Source organism: Hippocampus comes, unplaced genomic scaffold (assembly GCF_001891065.2).
Source record: "Hippocampus comes isolate QL1 unplaced genomic scaffold, H_comes_QL1_v1.1 scaffold91, whole genome shotgun sequence".
NCBI lineage: Eukaryota > Metazoa > Chordata > Actinopteri > Syngnathiformes > Syngnathidae > Hippocampus > Hippocampus comes.
In genome coordinates, this window is record NW_017805034.1 from 214,655 (window position 1) to 234,488 (window position 19,834).

Sequence of the window (19,834 nt, forward strand, 5' to 3'; positions counted from 1 at the left end):
GTAAACATGAAGGAGGTCGGTTGTGAAAAAAAAATACGGTACATCTATTTTTATTCATCTTTTATTGACTGAAAGAACTTTATGGGCTCGTTCTCGGTAGGTACAGGGATTGGAATTTTAAAGGAAAGACCACTGAAGTCATATTTGGTGGCGAAATAGTATCTTGTTATTTCTTGACTGTTTCTGTTTCAAAAACAGAAAATTTAACGTATGCTAATGTGCACTACTACACTTATACTGAGGCATGCTAAAACTGTTCGCAGATTCTTGCCGTGGTGGTGTTCTACTTTTATTCAGGCTGCTTTCGACTATAGCTATTGAGAAGACGTTACAAATATTTATCAGAAATAATGAATGTATCTAATTCCATAAAATGTAACAAGGTACGATATTTGCAAGGTACCATATTTGTGTTGTGAATTTATTTGTTTTATGGATTCACTTTGACTCCGTATGGGAAGGTGCCATTTTTTTATGCACTTAAATTTCTTGTTTGACAATTGATAGTTTTTAAATATTATTCTACTATGCAGAAATAAACGCTTTATGAATTTCCTTCGGTGTGTATTGGTGATTTCATGAATTACTTCTTGTGGGTTTTGGGGATTGATCTTAGTATGTATGTTGAAATTGCAAGAAAAAAATGTTCACAGGAGGATGAAGGGTTTATGGTGTCACTCCAGTTTAGCATTTGGTCAATTAAACATCCTGTGAGGAAAAGGAATTCCAATCAGTTTTCTTTGTACCAGTTAACGTTGAGCTAATTGTACTGCAGGGCTTAAGCAAGCAGACAATGTTTGTCACAACAATTATGTGTTCATGACATCTGTGACAGTGCAGAGGAAGCACAAGGTATGTGGATGCAAACACGAACATAATTATTGTCTTTATGTTGTGCAAACCTTCAAGAACAATCAATGACAGTATTTGCACGCACAGCAGCAAGAAATTAAATACAATGCATGACAATTGTTAATGGGATGAGAAGAGTACTGGATACAAAGTAAACTACATGCATAATTATTTTGGGTTAGAATGTAAGACACAAGGAGTATGATTATAAGAATAACTGGAAAATATTTTGAAAGAATAGGGAAGTTTGCTTTGTTCGGAGATGATTATCTTAAAACAAGTTCATACGTGAAACGTTGTTTTGCTTTTGACCAATTACGTGTGAACATGTGAACGCTAACTTCCGCTATCTTCGCGACGGTTTCTTTCTGACCAATCACAACCTCTTTAGTTTGTGACGAGATGCGCATGCGCCTTTAAAGCCGTGCGCTCGACGAGAAGTTAGCAGTACAGCTAATCTCGCTGGTAAACACCATGAGATTTTGATTACTTAAATGATTATTCGACTTGTACTGTGCTTTAATATGTGTTTCAGTCACACGTAATTATCCGTTTCGCTGGAGTACATGGTCCCAAGCGCTAAATCATGTCGAACGCGCCAAGTTGTTGTCGTTGTCGTTGTCGTGTGCTAGCATGTTGCGGAAACTCTGCTAACGTACGTCTTTTATATTTTCTAGACACAAAATGGAGCCCCAGCAGGACGTGCAACCACCAAGGCAACAGCCTATGTTTTATATCTGTGGAGGTAACTGTTGCTTTTGCTACATAAAAGTATTGATTTAATTATATGAAGTGACGTTGCAGATTTTGATTCCATATTTATGTCGTAACCATGCGAATGGTGAAGAGCAGACTATTGTACCGTTTTCCAAATTTACACTGTACAATTTCCAAATCAAGAGATATATTTTAAATTTTTAAAAAATAATTTCACCTCCCCATTTCAACGATTCCGTGAATTGTGTTCAATTTCCAAATCAAGAGATATATTTTAAATTTTAAAAATTAATTTCACCTCCCCATTTCAACGATTCCGTGAATTCTATTGTATTTTAGTCATTTGTGTTGTGCGTGTTTGCAGAGTGCCACACTGAAAACGAAATCAAGGCCCGTGATCCAATCCGGTGCAGAGACTGTGGGTACAGGATCATGTACAAAAAGAGGACAAATCGATGTATCCTTTTGGTGTCTGCATAAAAAGTGAGCGTATGTATGAATGAATAATATCAGTTCCTTTCCTTGACTGGTGATTCATAGTGGTTGTGTTTGATGCCCGGTGAAGTGGATCCTTTTTTGTTTTCTTGTGAATAAACATGTGAATAAAATGGCAAATCAATAAGTGACCCACATTGAACTCCTTTTTCTTCTATGTTTTTTGTTCTGGAAAACTGGTGGCATATTTGCCACTCGTCCTGCACTACTATGTTTATGAATGATTATAATGTGAAAGAATGATTCAACAGTTGTTGTCATACAGTCTCCATTAGCACAACAAAAATCATATCAACAACAGATGCTAGCAGTGGATAAGGAGCATCACTGCACAGCCATCGCCCCTCCCCTTCAAAATGAAACGTCATTGTGGGTGTAACCTATCAGAAACCTCCCATCCAGATGAAGCTGCTGCAGCTTTGAGAGCGCAGGAAGAGGAAGAGGAAGGACGTACTGCTGAGGCAGTGCGGGCATGGGGAATGCACAGGAGAAGCCTCCCGACAGTAGGGGACCAGATCGGACCACCACAACAGCAGTGGGGGCCATGGAAAACAGGAGAAGAACCAAGGTGATACCTAATGGGAACGACGAGGGCACCCAGTCTCCCCGGTGCCATGCAGCGGATGAAAGTTATCTGGATGCCCCAGCTGGGGGTCTCCCTCCTCACCTGGCCCGCATCAAAAACGAGGGCAACTACCTCTTTAAGCACGGACAGTTTGGGGACGCCCTGGAGAAGTACAGCCAGGCCATTGACGGATGTGCTCAAGCAGGTCAGTTGACAGACAATGCAAATTGTTTTTGGTATTTAATGTTTAGATTTTTACACACGCACACACAAAAGGGCACATCAGTTTCGCTATGACTAGCGGTGCATCGATTAATGGACAGCTAATCAATTAGGAAATTAATTAACGAATCATTATTTTTATACTTTTTTTTTTTAATTCAGAATTACCCAACTGCATCTTGCGTATTTACGGAAACCCTGTACATTAGGTTTAATGTTATCTTTACGTCAACACAAAGTTAGAAGACTAAAGTGTCTGTTTACAAAAAGCCATTGAAGACTAGATTGTGAATGATATTTCAAACACTTTTATCAGTGACCACTATCAAGACTTTGATCTTCACGAAAACCAGTACCATTGGCTGACTGCACAAATATCTCTTTGATATGAACAAAAACGGGAAAGTTACATTTGCTGACGTGTTTACAGAAACATACAATAGGTTGCCTGAACTCTATAATGTCGGTGTAGCTAGGTTAGCTCTCTTAATATTTACAGAAACCCATTAGATTAGATTAGATTAGATATCCTTTATTTGTCCCACACTGGGATATCATTAGGGTGACTGAACATTATATTGTACAAAAACCTGCACTTAAAATGGAAGAAGTGTCATTGACAAAAACAACAAACAGATATTCTGTCTTGCAGGCATCAGCAACCCAGAGGACTTGTGCATTCTGTACTCCAACCGGGCCGCTTGCTACCTAAAGGACGGCAACAGCGCTGACTGCATTGAGGACTGCACCAAGTACGTTTGTGATGTGTATGTGTGGGAGGGCGGGGGGTGGGGGGACAATGAACAGTGACCCGCAATGGTGTGCGATCCTCTCAGGGCTTTGCAACTGCAGCCGTTCTTCCTGAAGGCGCTGTTGCGCAGAGCCATGGCCTATGAGACGCTGGAGCGCTACAGCAAGGCCTACGTGGATTACAAAACGGTCCTGCAGATCGACACCGGCGTGCAAGCGGCGCACGACAGCGTCCACAGGTCAGGTAAAAAAACAAAAAAAACAAAAACTAAAGTATGACTCCATTAAATGACATAACACGACAGAAAAGTGACATCAAATGAAATTGAATTTGACTTGTGTACGCTTTTCTGTCCATTCAGGATCACCAGGATGCTAATTGAGCAGGATGGGCTTGAGTGGCGGGAGAAGCTTCCGGAGATTCCCACCGTCCCACTGGCGGTGCAGCGGGAACACCGCGAGAAACCCGCTAGCGTCCAGCAGGCCCAAGCCAGGGCGGCCCGGGCCTTGCAGGAGGAAGGTTTGTGTGTGCGTGTGTGTGTGTTAAAACATTCAGATAGTGTGTAAAATGCGGAGCATCAATAATGCAGAAGGGAAGGAGTCACATAATGTCGCTGTAATGGAACAATCCAGATCATGTTTCTTCCTGCAGTGCGCTCGTCACATGACTCCGCTGTTAATATGATTATTATTCCTGCTCGCAGCTGACATCACCCATTTCTACAATAAAGAAAAAGAAAAGCACATTGCCTGTAACATCTGGCATTCTTTGAAGTTGACAAAAAAAAAACAGACTTAGGTTTGTTGAAGACCAATAAACGATAGCTAACAAACGATAACATTTCACTCTCAACAATGGATGTCAATTTTTTTTTTTAATCAGCCAGGCGAAAAGAGTCCCGCTTGAGTGTGTTGAAACACGAAGGCAACGGGCTGGTGAAGGAGGGTCACTTTGAGGACGCTCTCCACAAGTACAGCCAATGCCTCGCCTTAAAACCAGACGACTGTGCCCTCTTCACTAACAGGTACACCTTAAGATGAAAGACACAAACCTATATAAAAGAGATATGAAATACATTCATCATGAAATAACACGTAGGCCAAAACCTAACATGATACAAATAAATTGCTTCATCGTACATGACATGAGTCCATAGCATATAATAAAATTGACCAAAAAGTCAAGAATTCACGTTTAAACAAGTGTACCACGACCAGATTATATAACATGCCATAAAATAAATCAATAAAAAAATTACTGCATTTAAAAAAAATGAACCATCTCACCCGAAAAAAAAGAAAATGATTGAAAAATGCAGAAAAGCGCCCGGCCGCCACACATTTACTGTAAGCTTGCTGAGCCTCCCTCAGAGCCATCTGCCTGCTGAAGCTGAGCCGCTTCCAAGAGGCCAAGCAGGACTGCGACTCTGCTCTACGCTTGGAGCCCGCCAACAAGAAAGCCTTCTACAGACGAGCGCTGGCCCACAAGGGTCTGCAGGTGCCCGCCTGTGATTGCAGTACTGTACTTAAAATGGAGAGGATGCATCCAAGCCATACATGTCGAATGTACGCTATCATGACCCAATGTTACATAAACATCTCGTTTCGGTAGTCAATTACTCAACACAGACAAACCACCTTCAATAGTATCGGTTTGCATACCAGCCTAAACTATCTGTATTAATATGTGAGGGTTCACCGTGCTGGATTTTTGGGCTCTTACCCAATCTCCGCTTGTCTCCACGCCCAGGACTACTTATCGGCCAGCGGTGACCTGCAGGAGGTCCTCCAACTGGACCCCAACGTCAAGGAGGCGGATCAGGAGCTACTGGAGGTCACCGCCCTGCTGAGACAAAGCCTCATGGACGACGCAGCGCACACGTAGAGCGGTATGACTCAAGACGTGATCTCTGCCGGCGGGGCTCATTTTTCCATTGCCTGCTGCCCTGAATTGCCCATTGATGCCACGAGATGGCGACAAAGCACTACTTTGTTTCAACTTAGTCTTTTTTTTCTATTGCCTTGTTTTATGTTCCATTTGGATGTTTTTGTGATAATCATTGAACAGGAAACGATCTTAAACATCACATGATCCTCCCCCCAGATGTGATGATGAGGTGCAGTTGTTTGCTCCATGCAGACTGTCAAGTGTGAAAACCTCCACGGCTGTCGTGACTGGCAAATTCAGAAGGGGCACAGAGCGTTGTCAGCACAAGGTGGCGTGGAAGCGCAAGTGTTTTATGTGTGCCTTGCTGAGATTTACACCACCGTTGATATGATACAGTGCGCCAAATTTGACTGCAATTCAGTTTTGAGGAACTCGTGTGCGGTGGAATCTCAGAAGTGGAATTTTCAGAATATGCCTACTTGAGGAGTCTAAAACAGTGATGCAGATCAAAAGTGTGACGATGATCGAACAGCACTTTTTTTTGTCAGTCTTGACTCAAAATTAATGGTTGCACAACATCAATGTGCTGCATGGACTTGATGTGAAATAGCACAAATGTACAAAATAAAAAAAAAATGACAGACTTCATTTGAGAAATTTTATTCTTTTAAAGGATATGCATTTGGATGCACATTACAAAGCCGATAATTAGTAAATATATGCTTTCCCCCCCAGAATGAAAAAAAAGATACACTGTAAATAAACATAGCACTCTTCTGTTAGCATTCAGAGAGTTAAGGTATTTTGCTGACAGTGAAGAGGAAAAACCTTGGAGGTTTTCCCCAAAAGGCACTGAGGGACAAACAAACACTGTATTTGCATTCATCAATTGTGAGAGAAAGGGTCCGAAATAGAAACTAAAGTATATAATGTGATTCATTCAAGGGAGAATCCAACTTAAAATACTTAAAAGATTTTGTTGTACAACTGCTACACAGCTTGACTAAAAATAGGAACTTTGGCGAAATGAGAGGCAACGAAATGCTTTTTAGTGATTTTTTTTTTGCATAGTTTCCTTGTGGTTTGTCGAATATTTTTTTTCCATTCAATTTCTTGTAAACTTACAAAAAAAAAAGAGACCCGACACAGGGTTGCGACATTAAAAAAAAAAAAAACTTTCCAAAATGGAAAATAAGCAAAAATAAAGCACATCTGCACAAACAATAATAAATGTTAAAAAGAAAAACGTATTGACTTATAACTGTGCTACTAAATGGTCCCTCTCAGTAAGAATGGGTGGCACAGTGGTGGACATGTCTTTTTTTTTTCTTTCTTTTTGTTGGTTTAATCTCCACCTTTGCTTTTCTCGAGTGAGCGCCTTACTTGCACGCGTACATTCAAGTTGACCTTCGGATTACCAATTTAAATCCTCCCGCCCTTCGCCATCAACGCTGACATTCCGCTTCCTGTTTTCCAGAACGAGACTTAAGACAGACAGTTCGTGAGGTTTTTTTTTTGTTGTTGTTGTTTTTAGATGTCTGTTGTGGTGCAGTCACGAGTGTCGGCGGGGGCGGCGTCTTCGGCAATATACAGAACCTCGCTAAGCGAAGACGTGGGGCGGTGGCTGAAGGCGGCGGCGGCGGCGTGGCTGCGCTGAGGCGGCAGCTGCTCCAGGCGGTCGTGCTCCACCTCGGGCAGCGGCGTGACGGCCGGCCCATCGCTCAGCTCCACCGCCTTGAGCGCTTCCGTCTCGCTGAGCTCAGCGGACAGGCGGCTGCAGTGCGAGTCGGCCACCGATGGCAGGCTGCCGCTTAGCGACGGCGAATCCAACTCGGACGAGATGGTGCTGCGGCGCTCTGCGTCTGCGTGCGTGTGGTTGACTTTGGACTCCGCCTTGCCTCCGCCGCGTTTCCACAGTTTCCCTTTGTTATTCTTGCTACCCGCCAAGGAGGTCGACAACTCCCTGGGGTGGCTGCCGCCCACGCTTTTACTGCTGCAGCTGGCTTCATCCAGGCTGCTACTGGCACTGCAGTGTCGCAACTTCTCCTCTTTGGACTCCACGTCTGCTTGCACCTCCAGACTGTTGTCTCTGCGCGATATGCATGCACATCAACTCCTTTCCATCACATATCAAGGCCGCACTAATGTCAGGTCAGTTTGTACTCGCTAACGAGCCTCATGTGAATCTGGTTTGTTTATCCTGAGTAACTTAAAACTACTGATGGATTCATGAATGTGTCCATATTAGATGCCCGCTGTTGATACTTTATGATCCACTCCTTAAGTGCTATGCCACCATCTGGTAACAGCTACATGCAATTGCAAACTCTTTAGAGAGGCATTCCTTATTTACAGATTTTGGTTATTTGCGGCAAGTGTGGCTGATATCGTGATTAACTGGAAAGGAACTCTACTAGTGGTAATTAAAGATTTTGCCAGCCCATCCTCAATGTGTATGAGTAGAGAATAACGTTTTTTTGGTCCAGTACTAACTCAAATATTATTGACTAAATTTATTTAACACTACAAGAAAATTGTAAAGATCTGAAAGAAGAGAAAATCAAGATCAGCCTATTTTTTCTGAATCCCTCCCATCTTGCATTTTATTACTACAGAATGTAACTGTTCATTTGGATGTATGTGATGTACATCTTCGTAGATTGTTGCACTGTTCAATATGTTTTTTGTATGATCTTAAAAAAGCAAGTGCCATAAATGCTATAAAAGCATATGATGGGTGATAACATTTTGCTGCGCTGACCTTTCTAGAGGCATGTAGGCACTGAGGATGGAGCCCGCCATCGCCTTGGTGCTGGCGTTGTCGCTCATGGTGCCGAGGCTGACGGTGGCCGACTCTCCGCTAAGACTGCAGCGCTCCTTCTGGACATCTGCCTGCACCTCCATCCTAGAAAATACACATTGTCTCTAGTACAACAAACTACACTGCTGTGGGATCGAGAAATTCAGTGGCCCTATCATTGAGTAACAGCCTCAATGTACATCAACTTTGTTATACCTGCATTTCAAAAAAGATTTGTCTATTTTGGATCACTTTAGGAAATGACATTAAATCTCAGGGTGAAAGAATGAGATTTAGGATATTTTTGTTGTTGTCAAATATAACGGGACAAAGTTTATCCAAAAGGTATGAAGAGGTAAAGGATCTGGGGCATTTTAGATTCATCCTGAAATTTCAGCCAATATCCCTGATTGGTTATGAATATAAAGACATCAGGCTGTCACTTCCTGCTCCCCCCCTACCTGTTGTAGCAACTGCCTGACAGGCTGCCGGTGATGCTCGTGCCAGCGAGGGCGGTTGTGCTGGCGTTGTCACTCATGTTGTCGCGTTGCGCCGAGCCAACGCCACAGCGCTCCATGTGGCTGCCGCTCACGCTGAGGCTCAGGCCCGTCAGGCCGCCCACGCTGGCGCCGTCTCCCAGGCTGCCGTTGTTTAGTCTCGTCTCGGCCACCGACGTAGTGTCTGGACGGGCCAATGGATTTTGCGGTTTTATTCAAAATCTCACAAGAATTCCGTTCAGGGGATTTATTTGTAATGCCACCACCACATAATCATCTTTTATGACTTGACTTTTTTAGAAAATGCTGGAAGTCACCTGTCGCTGCTGCACCGCCACCCATGTTTTCATTCTCGTCGTCAAACTCGATTCGCACGCCTTTGCCGCTGCCCGCTGACACGCCGCAGCCGCCACTCCGGCAAAGCGAGATGGGCACCACGCCGTAGACGTACGCCAGCATGATAGGCACGCCGATGCCTGCAAGTACATTTACTTTTTTTTTTTTTAAATGGGAATGAGTAGAGAAAAGTCTTGGCCAACTCCGGTTTGATCATTCAGCTGGAGTAAAAACAAACATTAACTATGCGCAGCAGACAGCAGCATAAAACATGGGTTCCCCTTGGAAATACCACCGTAACAAGCAGCTTGTGACTGATCGAAACGTTTGACATGTTAAATGTACAACAGAGAGTGTCACAACAAAAAAGATGACAGATTATTTCAATTTAGAGTAGAAGTGATGACGTAATGAACGTAGGAACACACACCTGTATGCACGCACTACTAAATACTATCACAAAATGGTATGCAAATGGTTTGTAAAGTTTATAAATTGGTAAATTGTTTCGCTGGTGATTCACGGGCTTGGTTTTTAAAAATCAGGGGAAAAAATCCTTTTTATAGTCGGGTATTGATTCATAATACCACAAATCAAAAATCAATGTATTAAACGGATGATTGGGAAAACCCGTGAATGCCATTTAGAGGTAATACCCAATTACGCCACCAGGTGGGGCATGTGTAATGCATGGTGAAGGTGACACGTCGGTTGAGGCTTGTGATTAAATCAAACGAAACAATCTACGCTGAAATTCAGAAAACAACAATTTTGTAACTCATATCAGTATCTCACGAGTTTCTTCCTTGTTATGACAACGAAGTGGTCGCTTATGTTGACGTGAGGAGCCGTTTTCCATCGAATGAGCTCACGAGTTCTGGTATGCAAGGCCTGTGCTTGATTAGGACGTAGGTCTCAATGCTAATATGGTCGAATACTTTTTTCTTTTGCTAAATTACGGCAGTCTGAGTTTTTAGTTTAACTGCTTTTGTTATTAATTTGTTGTTTTATGAATTACATTTGCTCCGTGTACAGCACTTTGTATACAGCGGTGGTTCTAAGTGTTCGATAAATACAGGTGAGTTGAGAAGACGCGGTTAGCCTGAGACAAACGTTAATCACGAGTAGCTAACCGCTACGCTAGCACATATGTTCCCTGTACTACGACTAATGTACGTCCATTGTTGCCTTTTAACTGTGAAGCTATCTTAGCTAAAGTGCCAATATTGAGATAAATTCATTCATTTACGCTGTGTAAAATCTATAGAAATTCACACAATTCATTGAAAGTCTTTCAATTATTAAAATACAATGAGTGCATTGTGGTTCTGCTACACTACAGTAATTTTGTATCAGTCTCCAAATAATTTTGTAATTATCTGTATATGTATTGCCTATGTTGGTTACAGTGTACATGATACTTTGAGTAATACAAGAAGTTTGAGTTCAGGATATATTGGGGGGGTGTCATCCAAACAAGGTGATTTGGGTGAAACCAACCCATGTTTTACAGCTTATTTTAAATTAAATAGGGTAGAAACGTTTTGGTGATGAAAGAATAATAATTTTTCATTTGGTACTTTGTGTTTACATTGTCACAATGTTCAAATTTTATTTTTTAAAGGGCTGACATTGAAAGAGTTCCTTAGTTAGAGAGAACTAAAAGTATCCTTAGTTAAGGAGTTGTAAGTGAAAGGAAGAACTTTCTTACCAACAGTCACAGCTGCCACTGCGGGTGACACGATGACAGACAGTGTCACACCGCCCGCAATCACCAAGTTCCTCTTGTGCTTCGAGACGTCTTTGCCCTCATAGCGATTATGGATCTGATGGAGGGGGGCCCCAAAAAAAAAAAATCACAGACTTGCTTATCCCCCACCACCCCCAAAAAACAAAAACAATGTGGTTCTTTATGACCCGAGGCCTCACCTTTCTGCCCACGTAAACTGGAATGCCAATTATCATAGCGGGGAATGCGATGCCTGCTATGAGGGCGATGCCCACGGGTGCACCCACTAAGGTGCCCAGCTGCCAGAGGATTTTCTTCTTTCTGCTCCACGGCTTTTTCCCCCAGAAGGTACAACCGGATGGACTGTGGGGTGGCGCAAAACGTAGAATGGTTTTGATCATTGTTTGGGCTATATTTACAGTTCAAGCTATTAATATATGCAAAGCTCAGTCCCAGCATCTGTCGCAGGACGGAGCCTGTGTGACTACATTTCATTCATGTGCCTGTGGGGAAGGTTTAAGCAGCTTACCTGAGATAGTGCAGGTCAGAGATCTCCTTCATGCAGAGCCAGCAGAACTCGCAGCCACAGACGGCGCACGTCATATGATTGCAGCTACCGTCGTTCATCTTGATGATGCAGGCGGCACAGCGCGGGCACGGCTTGATGTCGTCACCTAGGAGATGGGCATCGTCAGCACACAGATGCAAGTTTTACTGTGTGTGCGATGGCAATTTTAATTTGATTCATTTTTCTTGCCTAACAATCACCCACTGTCATGAGTTTCTCCACCTAATACTTAACCAGCTAGGCAGGGAAAAGGTGGTGTGTAAAGTGAAAGTCCCTGGGGCATTTCAACATGTTATGAAGACACCTGGGGACTATTTTCAATTGTGAAAAATGACATAATTTCTCCTCTAATATAAGTGTTATTTTTCATTACCAGCAGCACCACTCTCTTGGCTGTAACTGAGTGACGAAGAGCGGAAACCGCGCAGGCGGAAATGCTGTGCCCGCTGCTGCCGCGCCGTGTCGCACGTCTGGTTGGGATGCCACAGCTGCTTGCAGTGGTAGCAGAATTCCGTCCCGCAGCCCTCGCGGCCGCATGTGATCTTCGGGCAGCTGGCGCAGCCGAATGCGATGACGGCGTAACTGTGAGTAAGGAAGGGGGGCGGGGGGGGGAATGACACTTGAGTTAAAAGTAACTGACTGGGATGAAAACAGTGATGCAGTTTGTAAGGATGACACTAGAATGCACTTGAAATAAGGACACTATTTGGGTGGTTAGTCGTAAAAAAGATTTTGTCAACAACCAACTTTTTAAAATCATTTTTTGATACAAGTGATTATTCCTCATAAATGACAACTTTATGGTCATAAAAATGTAACACCTTTTTAACTTGTTAAACTTTTCGGTCAAATAAAATGACTTAAAAATCCCCCCTGCCCAAAAAAAACCTGCCAATTACAATTTCTTGTAAAATTACAAAAATGTTCTCATAAAATTACTTTTTTCGTGGAAAAGTTACTTATTTTGACAACATTCAGGTGTTAATGCAGCTCATGTAAAAATGATGACTCTTTTCTCTGAAAATGATAGCTACTCTTGCACTTTTCTGAATATGCGATAATGACTGTTAATAAAAAAAGGGGGGGCACTTAATGATTGCTGAAACCACCCAGTCAAAGAGGCATTCTTGCAAACAGCTGGGCTTTGACTCAACAAAAGGCGAGGGCTCATCAACCAATCAGGGCTGATCTGACGAAAGCAGGGAACGTCGAGTCTGGGGAGCGGGTGCTCTCATAACCGCGTGGCATGTGATGGCACCCTGGGGTCAATCGTAAGCTGGGCTCAATTCCAAATCTAACAGGTACGTCTCCCCTGGGAGCAAAGTGTGGACTCTGTGCCCGATACAAACAAACCAGACCTTGGCCTGACCCTCGCGCAAACGTCAATGCGAAGGGACAAACATCAGCCATTTGAGCTAGTTTGGTTGTGACTAATCGGAAACGAACATATACTGTCCAGGTTAATATTGTAATAAATGTGTTTCATTTGTTCAGTTTCTTTCGCAGCATGTGGCCCGTTGCTCATCCATTAGGGAATATATTGGCTCGAGAGACTATGGTGCTATTTATGTTTCAAAGATATTGTCGTGGAAACGAGAAAGGCTTGATGTTGTGTCTTGAAGTAGATGCTAACAATGGTACATAAAAAAACAAAATCCTCCATTTTTGAAAGCGTATGTTCTCGTCCTCGTTAGCTTCAGCCTATCACAGCTAAGCCTGGGCATAGACAAGCTTTCACACCAATGGACAATTTTGATCCTTCAATGAACCTGAGAGGGTCAGTGAAGACATAAACCGGTGCACAACTATACTAATACTAAGTGAATACCTGCATTGATCAAGGGCATCCCCTTTGAATTAATCAGCGTATTTCACACTGCCAATCAAAGTCAACTTTTTTTTTTTCAAGTACCACCTCATAAATATCACGCAAAATGTGTGACGGGCTTGAGGGGTATGTCAGTCCAAATCTTACCCGCAGTCAGGAGCGGGGCACCAGCGGCAGTCGGGCTCGGCCACCAGCCACCTGCGCAGCATGAACTCCTCATACTTCTCCATGAGGGCACGGTCAGCCAATATCATGGCAATGTCATGCGGGTTGAAGCGCTCCGAACACTCGGGGCAGCAGATGTTGACTCGTGACTCGGAGATCTCAATGCGCAGGTACTGGCGTAGGCAGTCGGCACATGAGCGGTGGTGGCATGTCATAATATCGGGGAAACGGTCGCGCGTGTGCCGGAGCAGGCACAGCGGGCACTCCAGCAGCTCAGAGGACCCCGCCGCCGAGGACGTTGACGCCGCACCCTGCACAGAGTGCGCCGACGTCCTGTCGGCCAAAGCCTCTGGCGGGGCGCTGTCCACGCTGACGGGGCCGGGGGGATCCAGCGCCGCTCTGGACTTGCGCTTGGCGTCGCGCTCGGATCGCCGCCGGCGTCCGAAAAGCGCCTGCAGGGAGAGGCGGCGCTTCTTGGGGGTCTTCCTGACAGAGGGCAGGCTGATGGAGGAGGCGGCTGAGTTGAGGTCGCGCTCCGAGCCGGTGCTCCCATGATGTTGCTGGTGCAGGATGCTCATCATGACCAGAGATCACCGGGTGGGGGGGTGGTATGATGGAAATAGATGGGGAGGGGTGGGGGAGTAGGGATGTCAAGGAAGCTTGGGACTCATGTAAACAAAGACATGATGGCTGGGAAGGGGTTTGTGTTGGAAAAACCTAAAAGTGGGGAAAGAAAGAAAAACATCATGAGGGATGGCCAACTTAAAAAAAAAAAACAATACCCTCACCATTAAGTGGATTTTTCACCACCCATTACTCTTGTGAGTCGTATTACTTTATTTGGCTGTAGAATACGGTGGTTCACTCTTTTATTCGAGACAGTTAAGAGAGTTGCTTAATTTGTGAACTCGCATCACTTTGCTGAAGTAGTACAACCAAACGGACAACAGAACAAATATAAATGAAGATTCTGTCACATCAATACTCTTGCAGGGGGTTTAAAGGAAAAAAAAAAGTTATTCGTTTGCATGAGTCATTAACGAACGGAAATTGTGTTTCGCGAAGTCATCTGCATGGAAACGGTCATTGTTTCGGAAACAAACAGAGTGAAAACAATGTTTCAGCAGTGCACTGACAATCACGCAGTGTAACGCAGCTGGAAAAGCCTGCCGAGAGAGTGAGAGGGACTTTCCATCTTGAGTGTAGTCACCGTTTGAGAAAAAAAAAAATGTGTGTTTCCACATGCATACAGTCAAGGTTTGTGGCTCATGCATTATCAGTGCACACACACAATGGGTTGATGTCCCAGTTCCTGAAAACAGGCCCTCGGGGGCAGGAAGCCCGCTGCCGAGCCACAAATGGCTCCCCACCAATCACTGCACTTTGCATCGGCTGACGATTAGTCATGTCTGTAATGAGTGATTTGGCCAAAAGTCACTGAGTATGGAATATTTTGGCCAGAAACCTGAAAAAAACGAAACAAACCCGGAGTAGTAACAATTTAATAGGTGACAATTAGCCGCGAGAGTGGCTGCCTTGACAGCAGCTCCTATCCCTGTTTAAATTTCTTTTCATCCTTTTATTATATTTATCCATAGTTTTTGTTCTTCTACTTCTCCCTTTCATAATTTTTGCTGCTGTAAATTGGGAATTTCTCCATTGTGAGACAAATAAAGGTTTTCTTATCTGAAATTAGCGAAAAGAACAAGCAACGGAACAATTTTGCTGACTTTTTTTCTTTTTTAATATCACACCATTTAAAATGTATGACAGCATAGTATAATAATTTCTATTATATGAATATCCCCACTGCTTCCTGTTGTCTGCGGCCAAAGCAAACAGAGGCGCGGTAACCCAAATACCAGCCGCGACTGAACTTTAACATTAAACACACACAAGAGGCCGTATCGCTAAGCCTTATGTTTTCCTTTAAGCGTGATCATGCCATCCGCGCACGTCATTTTCCTCATAAAATGTCTAATGAAGTGAAACGAGGCCGTGGTCTCGTGGATCGGACTACGCGAATGGGAGACGCAAGGTGTACAGTAGCAAGGCCTTTGTGATCATTACAATACCCTTTCCTGACCAACTGCTGCCAGCAAATTGTTCACTTGGAGTGACTATTTTTTTTTCCCGAGGCCCCATGCATTTTTTCCCCCCCAAGTATGAACAAGATCAGATTCATGAAACAATAATCTTTTGGTTTTACAGCATATACTAAAACAAAGCCAAACGAACCATTCATTAATATTAAAGTTTTTTTAATCGACGGCAAATAGAATTCATTGACTTCGTCTTGCAGTCTTTTAAGCGTTCACTATGACAGCGTCTCAAAAATGCAAACAAATCTGTGCCTTTATTACTTCAACTTTTCTTTTCATGGAACAATATATTAACATGCGCAGTGTACTTAGCCATTTCAAATTCGACTACATTGCGACGTCGCTTCGAATGCGATTCATTGTTTAACCCTAATACTGAGATAATTGACAGAAAATAAAATCATTTTCACTTCTGTACTTAAATACATTACAGATTCTGAACTTTTTTTTTTTTTTTTTTTAACGTCGCCTCACTCAAAGTAGTCGAATCTGTACTTCTACTGTTACCATCTTATCAGGAGTTCTCCTTTAATACAGTGCGTACTTGAGTGCAGAGAGTACTTCATTTTGCAACCTCTGCCACATTCGGACGTTCCAGACATTTTCCAGAACTTTGCTTTGACATTTCGTCTGTGCCACAGCCTGGTTCTGTCCCACCAAACGCCAAAACTATTTTCCAAAGCGATGCCACTGTTTACGAGCGACGTGCTGGAATCTTCGCCGAGGGTTCAGCCAATTCTTAATCGCAACCAAACCTCAGCGGGGATGACGTCATCTTCCTGCCATTTTGCAACTTTCGGCTTCAAAGTAACCCCTCGCACAATGACAATCTGGGAATGGGGAGATTCCGATTGGACATCATGTACGCTGGCGTCCGGTGACATTCCAGTCAAAGGGCAGACTTCCTGAGCGCGACAATGCGCGAGCTGCCAGTGCTGCACCGGGCCTCGCCGGCAATGTCGCTTTTTATAACCGCGTCTGTAGTAATGTAATTGTTTTCGCTTTCCCGCGGACGACAAAGTAGCGACCGGGCCTTCCCGTGCTGTCATTTCACACTGTGGGAAGAAAGCTATTGTTAGCCAGTGCGGCTCGGGTGAAAGCTGCATTGCTATTTTGAGCTTGTTCATCTGTCAGCCAAAGTATGACAACCTTAACAGGCGGGATGGAGAGGGCGCCGAGATGCACAATTCTTTTGTTGTCATTTTGCAAAAAAACAAAAAACAAGCCATACATGGCCGTAGATGACCAGTTGTTACCTTTCACACTGCCTGCAGAAGTTACCATTTCCCTCCCATTCGCTGGTCAATGTAAACACCTTGAACGGAGATAAAAGTTGACCCGGCTATTTTCCTTCCCTCGAGTTAACTATGCACGGACCGATATAAGATTCTGAAGGTATGTTTAACCACGAGTAAAAATATCACAATATTAAGATTACAGCTCCGAAATTCCTTGATTGAAATATTATGACAAATAAAAACAGCATTTGCCCATTGAAGAATACGTTTTGTTTTTCAACAAAATTTCAAAACGTGTACCGCGTAGGCGTTTGAGGTCTGCAAGTTCTGCTCCAGCCCCCCCCCGGACATCTTTAGGATTTCCCCGACACAATAATACTTGGACTCATGCGAACAATCACGTGACTTCTTTTAAATCCCGGCGGCTGTGTTTACTTCAGGACAAGGGCGAGAAAGAATGTGGCTGTAAAAAGACGCTTGGCCGAGGAAAAAAGGTCATCAAGCGGCCCTAAGAACAACTCTCGAGTTCCTATCGCCGCAGTTGTCTTTGTCGAGGGTAGCGATGTACCTTGAATTCATCTTAATCTTTCAAGTGGAAGCATTTTCACACCGCCTCTGGATGAGTGTGAGAAGAGCATTCATTAATAAGGGTTAGTAAATAAGCACTGTTCTCTGCAGTTGAAGCCTTATCTTGTCAAGGAAAACAGCTGACAGCCCATCATAAAACGTTTGTTGAAGGCCGTAATTTTTCATTTGCACTCTGTTAAGGTTAGTGATCACCAAATTTGTAAGCTGCGGTTGGAACAAAAATCCGTTGTCGCTGATTTGAATGACTCGACTGTGTTCATATTCTTGTATCGACTCGTATGAAATGCGTGCAATTAATGTTACGGCGAGGTCGACAGTAGCAGTCGTTGCCATTTTTTTTGACTGTTACATTATGTGAGCAGATCATGAAAGCGGTTGAGGAAAATAAAATAAAAGACACCCATCAAGCATGACATCCTGGAGTCTGAAAAGACGCCTTTGAAATGTTGCTGGACCCAAAACGTCAATTTAAACTAAAATGTCAATTATGTATGCAATAATTTTTTTGAAAACAAAAAATAGTTTGTCTGACAGCTTATGTCAGTTCCAAAATATTCACACAGTAAATAAAATATGGTTCGAACAATCATCAAAGCACAAGGTCCTGTTTTGCCCTCTTTGTGACTCCAAAAAGAGCAAGCACAATGCTGACAATGAAATGTTAAGAATATAAGAGGCTACTTAAAAACATTGCCCGTGGTGACCCGTTGCAATTAAATCCAATTATGACCAGTTAATGGTTTGCTTTTTTTTATTTTATTTTTTGCAAAGCGCAAGCAATCTGGGCATGATCTTGTCATGAGTGCAAGTCAACTTGGTTAAACGTGTGGTTTACAGGACCAGTCGAGTCGGTTTTTGTCGCAGGATTACTCCATTTCGCGATAATCGTGTGATGCAAGCAATAGAAAATGAAAGCAGTAAGGGGAAAATTTCAACAAAAGAAACGCTCATTGCGACATCCATAAGAGACAGAAGCAACAATCACCAATTTGAACTGAACGACACTGACAGCAAATATTGTAATTCTAATTGTTTTAACGCTAAAAATAATTTATTTCTGTCGTTTCTTTCTGTGATAGCCAATGTTAATGGCAATAAAATTTATGACTTTGACTACTTCTTATAACCTCTCCACGGATTGGATGATTGTTTAAATTACGCATTTGCTACGAAACTATATATTACGACTTTTGACGAGAATCGACGCACAGAATATCCCTTTCGAGCAGTTAGTGACGGTGGAAGGATGACGCGTGCTGACAATAACAAAGCTTGCCCGTGGAAGGGTCTATATTTTCTAAGAGCAAGCAACAGAAAATGTGTTTATATTTGGCGTTGGCTAATCGCGGTTAGCCTGCTAGCTCTCCCTTAGCATATCCGCTAGCGCCCAACTTTAATAACCGTCTAAAGAGGAGTTGCCACCGATTGGGTTTGACCTCATTTTCTACACGCGCCGCGGCTAGCCGCTTCAAGACTAAAGCATTTTAACCCCACGCAGGGCTGAAGGAAACTTTAAAACGAAACGATTGACCGCGCTGAACCTTAAAAGCGAAAAGTGTTTACATGCTAACCGACTAGCTCCACCATCGCCCCGAAACATGAAGGAAGTTGCAGCTTTCGAGGCGATCAAGAACGATCCCCGAGGTTTTCGCGTCTTTTCAGATCAACTTACCGTCGAAGTTGTTGGTGGGATTCTTACTCTGGGAGCTGACAATGCACCGCCGTGTGACGATAGTTCGTGGAAGAAGAAAAAAAGTTGCTTTGGACGACCAGGTTTAACGTACGTCCCCTGGGTGTGTGTGTCCGTCATCAAGCTGCACCATTGGGAAACTGGAAAGCGTTGGCATCCGGTTAAAATGTTTTTCATAATAAAATATCCTCGTTTTGGTCAGCACCAGGAGCCCTGTCAAATTAGATTCTTACCTTTTAATTACAAGGTAGTAACCTGATCTTTGTAAACTAAGCAACCAACCCTACATCACGTGCATTCAGGTTTAAAACGGTGTATTTAACATTCAAACATTCCTGTTTTAAAATGAGAACCTTATTAAATGTAAACATGTTTAATGTGTTGTACATAAACCTTGGAAAATCAAAAACTGCTTTCATGTAATGTTTTCAATGTGTTGTACGTATAAAAATAACTGACAAATGTAAGTCTGCATAGCATCCGTTTTAAAATGTAACATTTCCCAATAAAACTAATGCTTTTAAAGTAGAACCCTGTTTCAATGTGAATCAAAATTAGTGAAATCCTTTATTTGTTTTATGTGTGAAAGTAAAACAATCTCAAGCTATGTAATATCAAATTTAAACTCACCTACACTCATCCCTTTATACCGAAAGAACTTACCTAAACAAAACAAACAAAAAAAGCTATTTTTGAAAATTCGGTGTACGTTAAAATAAATTCCAGCGTGACTCGCTTATTTTGTGACAAAACCGGATGTGGTCTATTTGAAAAATGCTGACTTGAGTTTGAGTTTCAACTTTA

General features: G+C 43.0%; 5 protein-coding genes across 9 annotated transcripts in view; 4 read left to right on the forward strand and 1 right to left on the reverse strand.

Annotated features, from left to right (window-relative positions):
• The window catches only part of LOC109512014 (non-syndromic hearing impairment protein 5 homolog), a 5,498-nt gene extending 4,944 nt beyond the window's left edge, over positions 1-554 (forward strand). Inside the window, exon 10 of the mRNA XM_019863472.1 lies at positions 346-554. Coding sequence (XP_019719031.1) covers positions 346-419 — 74 coding nt within the window. The 3' untranslated portion in view covers positions 420-554. The remainder of the gene's footprint in view (positions 1-345) is intronic.
• A 642-nt stretch (positions 555-1,196) lies between these two features.
• On the forward strand, positions 1,197-2,195 carry polr2k (RNA polymerase II, I and III subunit K). Its single transcript, XM_019863491.1, has 4 exons — positions 1,197-1,317; positions 1,530-1,597; positions 1,934-2,026; positions 2,110-2,195. The coding sequence occupies exons 2-4, from the start codon at positions 1,537-1,539 to the stop codon at positions 2,130-2,132; spliced, it is 177 nt and encodes a 58-aa protein (XP_019719050.1). The 5' UTR covers positions 1,197-1,317; positions 1,530-1,536; the 3' UTR covers positions 2,133-2,195.
• A 103-nt stretch (positions 2,196-2,298) lies between these two features.
• On the forward strand, positions 2,299-7,109 carry spag1a (sperm associated antigen 1a). Of its 5 annotated transcripts, none has more exons than XM_019863479.1 (9): positions 2,299-2,834; positions 3,504-3,618; positions 3,688-3,840; positions 3,964-4,121; positions 4,485-4,626; positions 4,973-5,167; positions 5,352-5,490; positions 5,706-5,817; positions 7,024-7,099. In XM_019863479.1, the coding sequence occupies exons 1-7, from the start codon at positions 2,537-2,539 to the stop codon at positions 5,449-5,451; spliced, it is 1,161 nt and encodes a 386-aa protein (XP_019719038.1). In that variant the 5' UTR covers positions 2,299-2,536; the 3' UTR covers positions 5,452-5,490; positions 5,706-5,817; positions 7,024-7,099. The 5 variants fall into 5 exon arrangements, with proteins under 5 accessions (XP_019719038.1, XP_019719040.1, XP_019719039.1 ...); XM_019863481.1 differs by having other exon boundaries at positions 4,973-5,099; XM_019863480.1 differs by having other exon boundaries at positions 3,504-3,603.
• rnf19a (ring finger protein 19A, RBR E3 ubiquitin protein ligase) lies at positions 6,816-19,174 on the reverse strand. Its single transcript, XM_019863450.1, has 10 exons — positions 19,013-19,174; positions 13,395-14,129; positions 11,793-12,001; positions 11,381-11,525; positions 11,052-11,214; positions 10,834-10,948; positions 9,104-9,262; positions 8,751-8,970; positions 8,251-8,394; positions 6,816-7,578 (listed from the first exon to the last, which is right to left on the reverse strand). Exons 2-10 carry the CDS (start codon positions 13,991-13,993, stop codon positions 7,020-7,022), a joined length of 2,313 nt encoding a protein of 770 aa, XP_019719009.1. The 5' UTR covers positions 13,994-14,129; positions 19,013-19,174; the 3' UTR covers positions 6,816-7,019.
• The window catches only part of LOC109512016 (TBC1 domain family member 20), a 65,476-nt gene continuing 59,845 nt past the window's right edge, over positions 14,204-19,834 (forward strand). The window contains exon 1 of the mRNA XM_019863474.1: positions 14,204-14,233. The gene's annotated coding sequence lies outside the window, so the exon portion shown is untranslated. The remainder of the gene's footprint in view (positions 14,234-19,834) is intronic.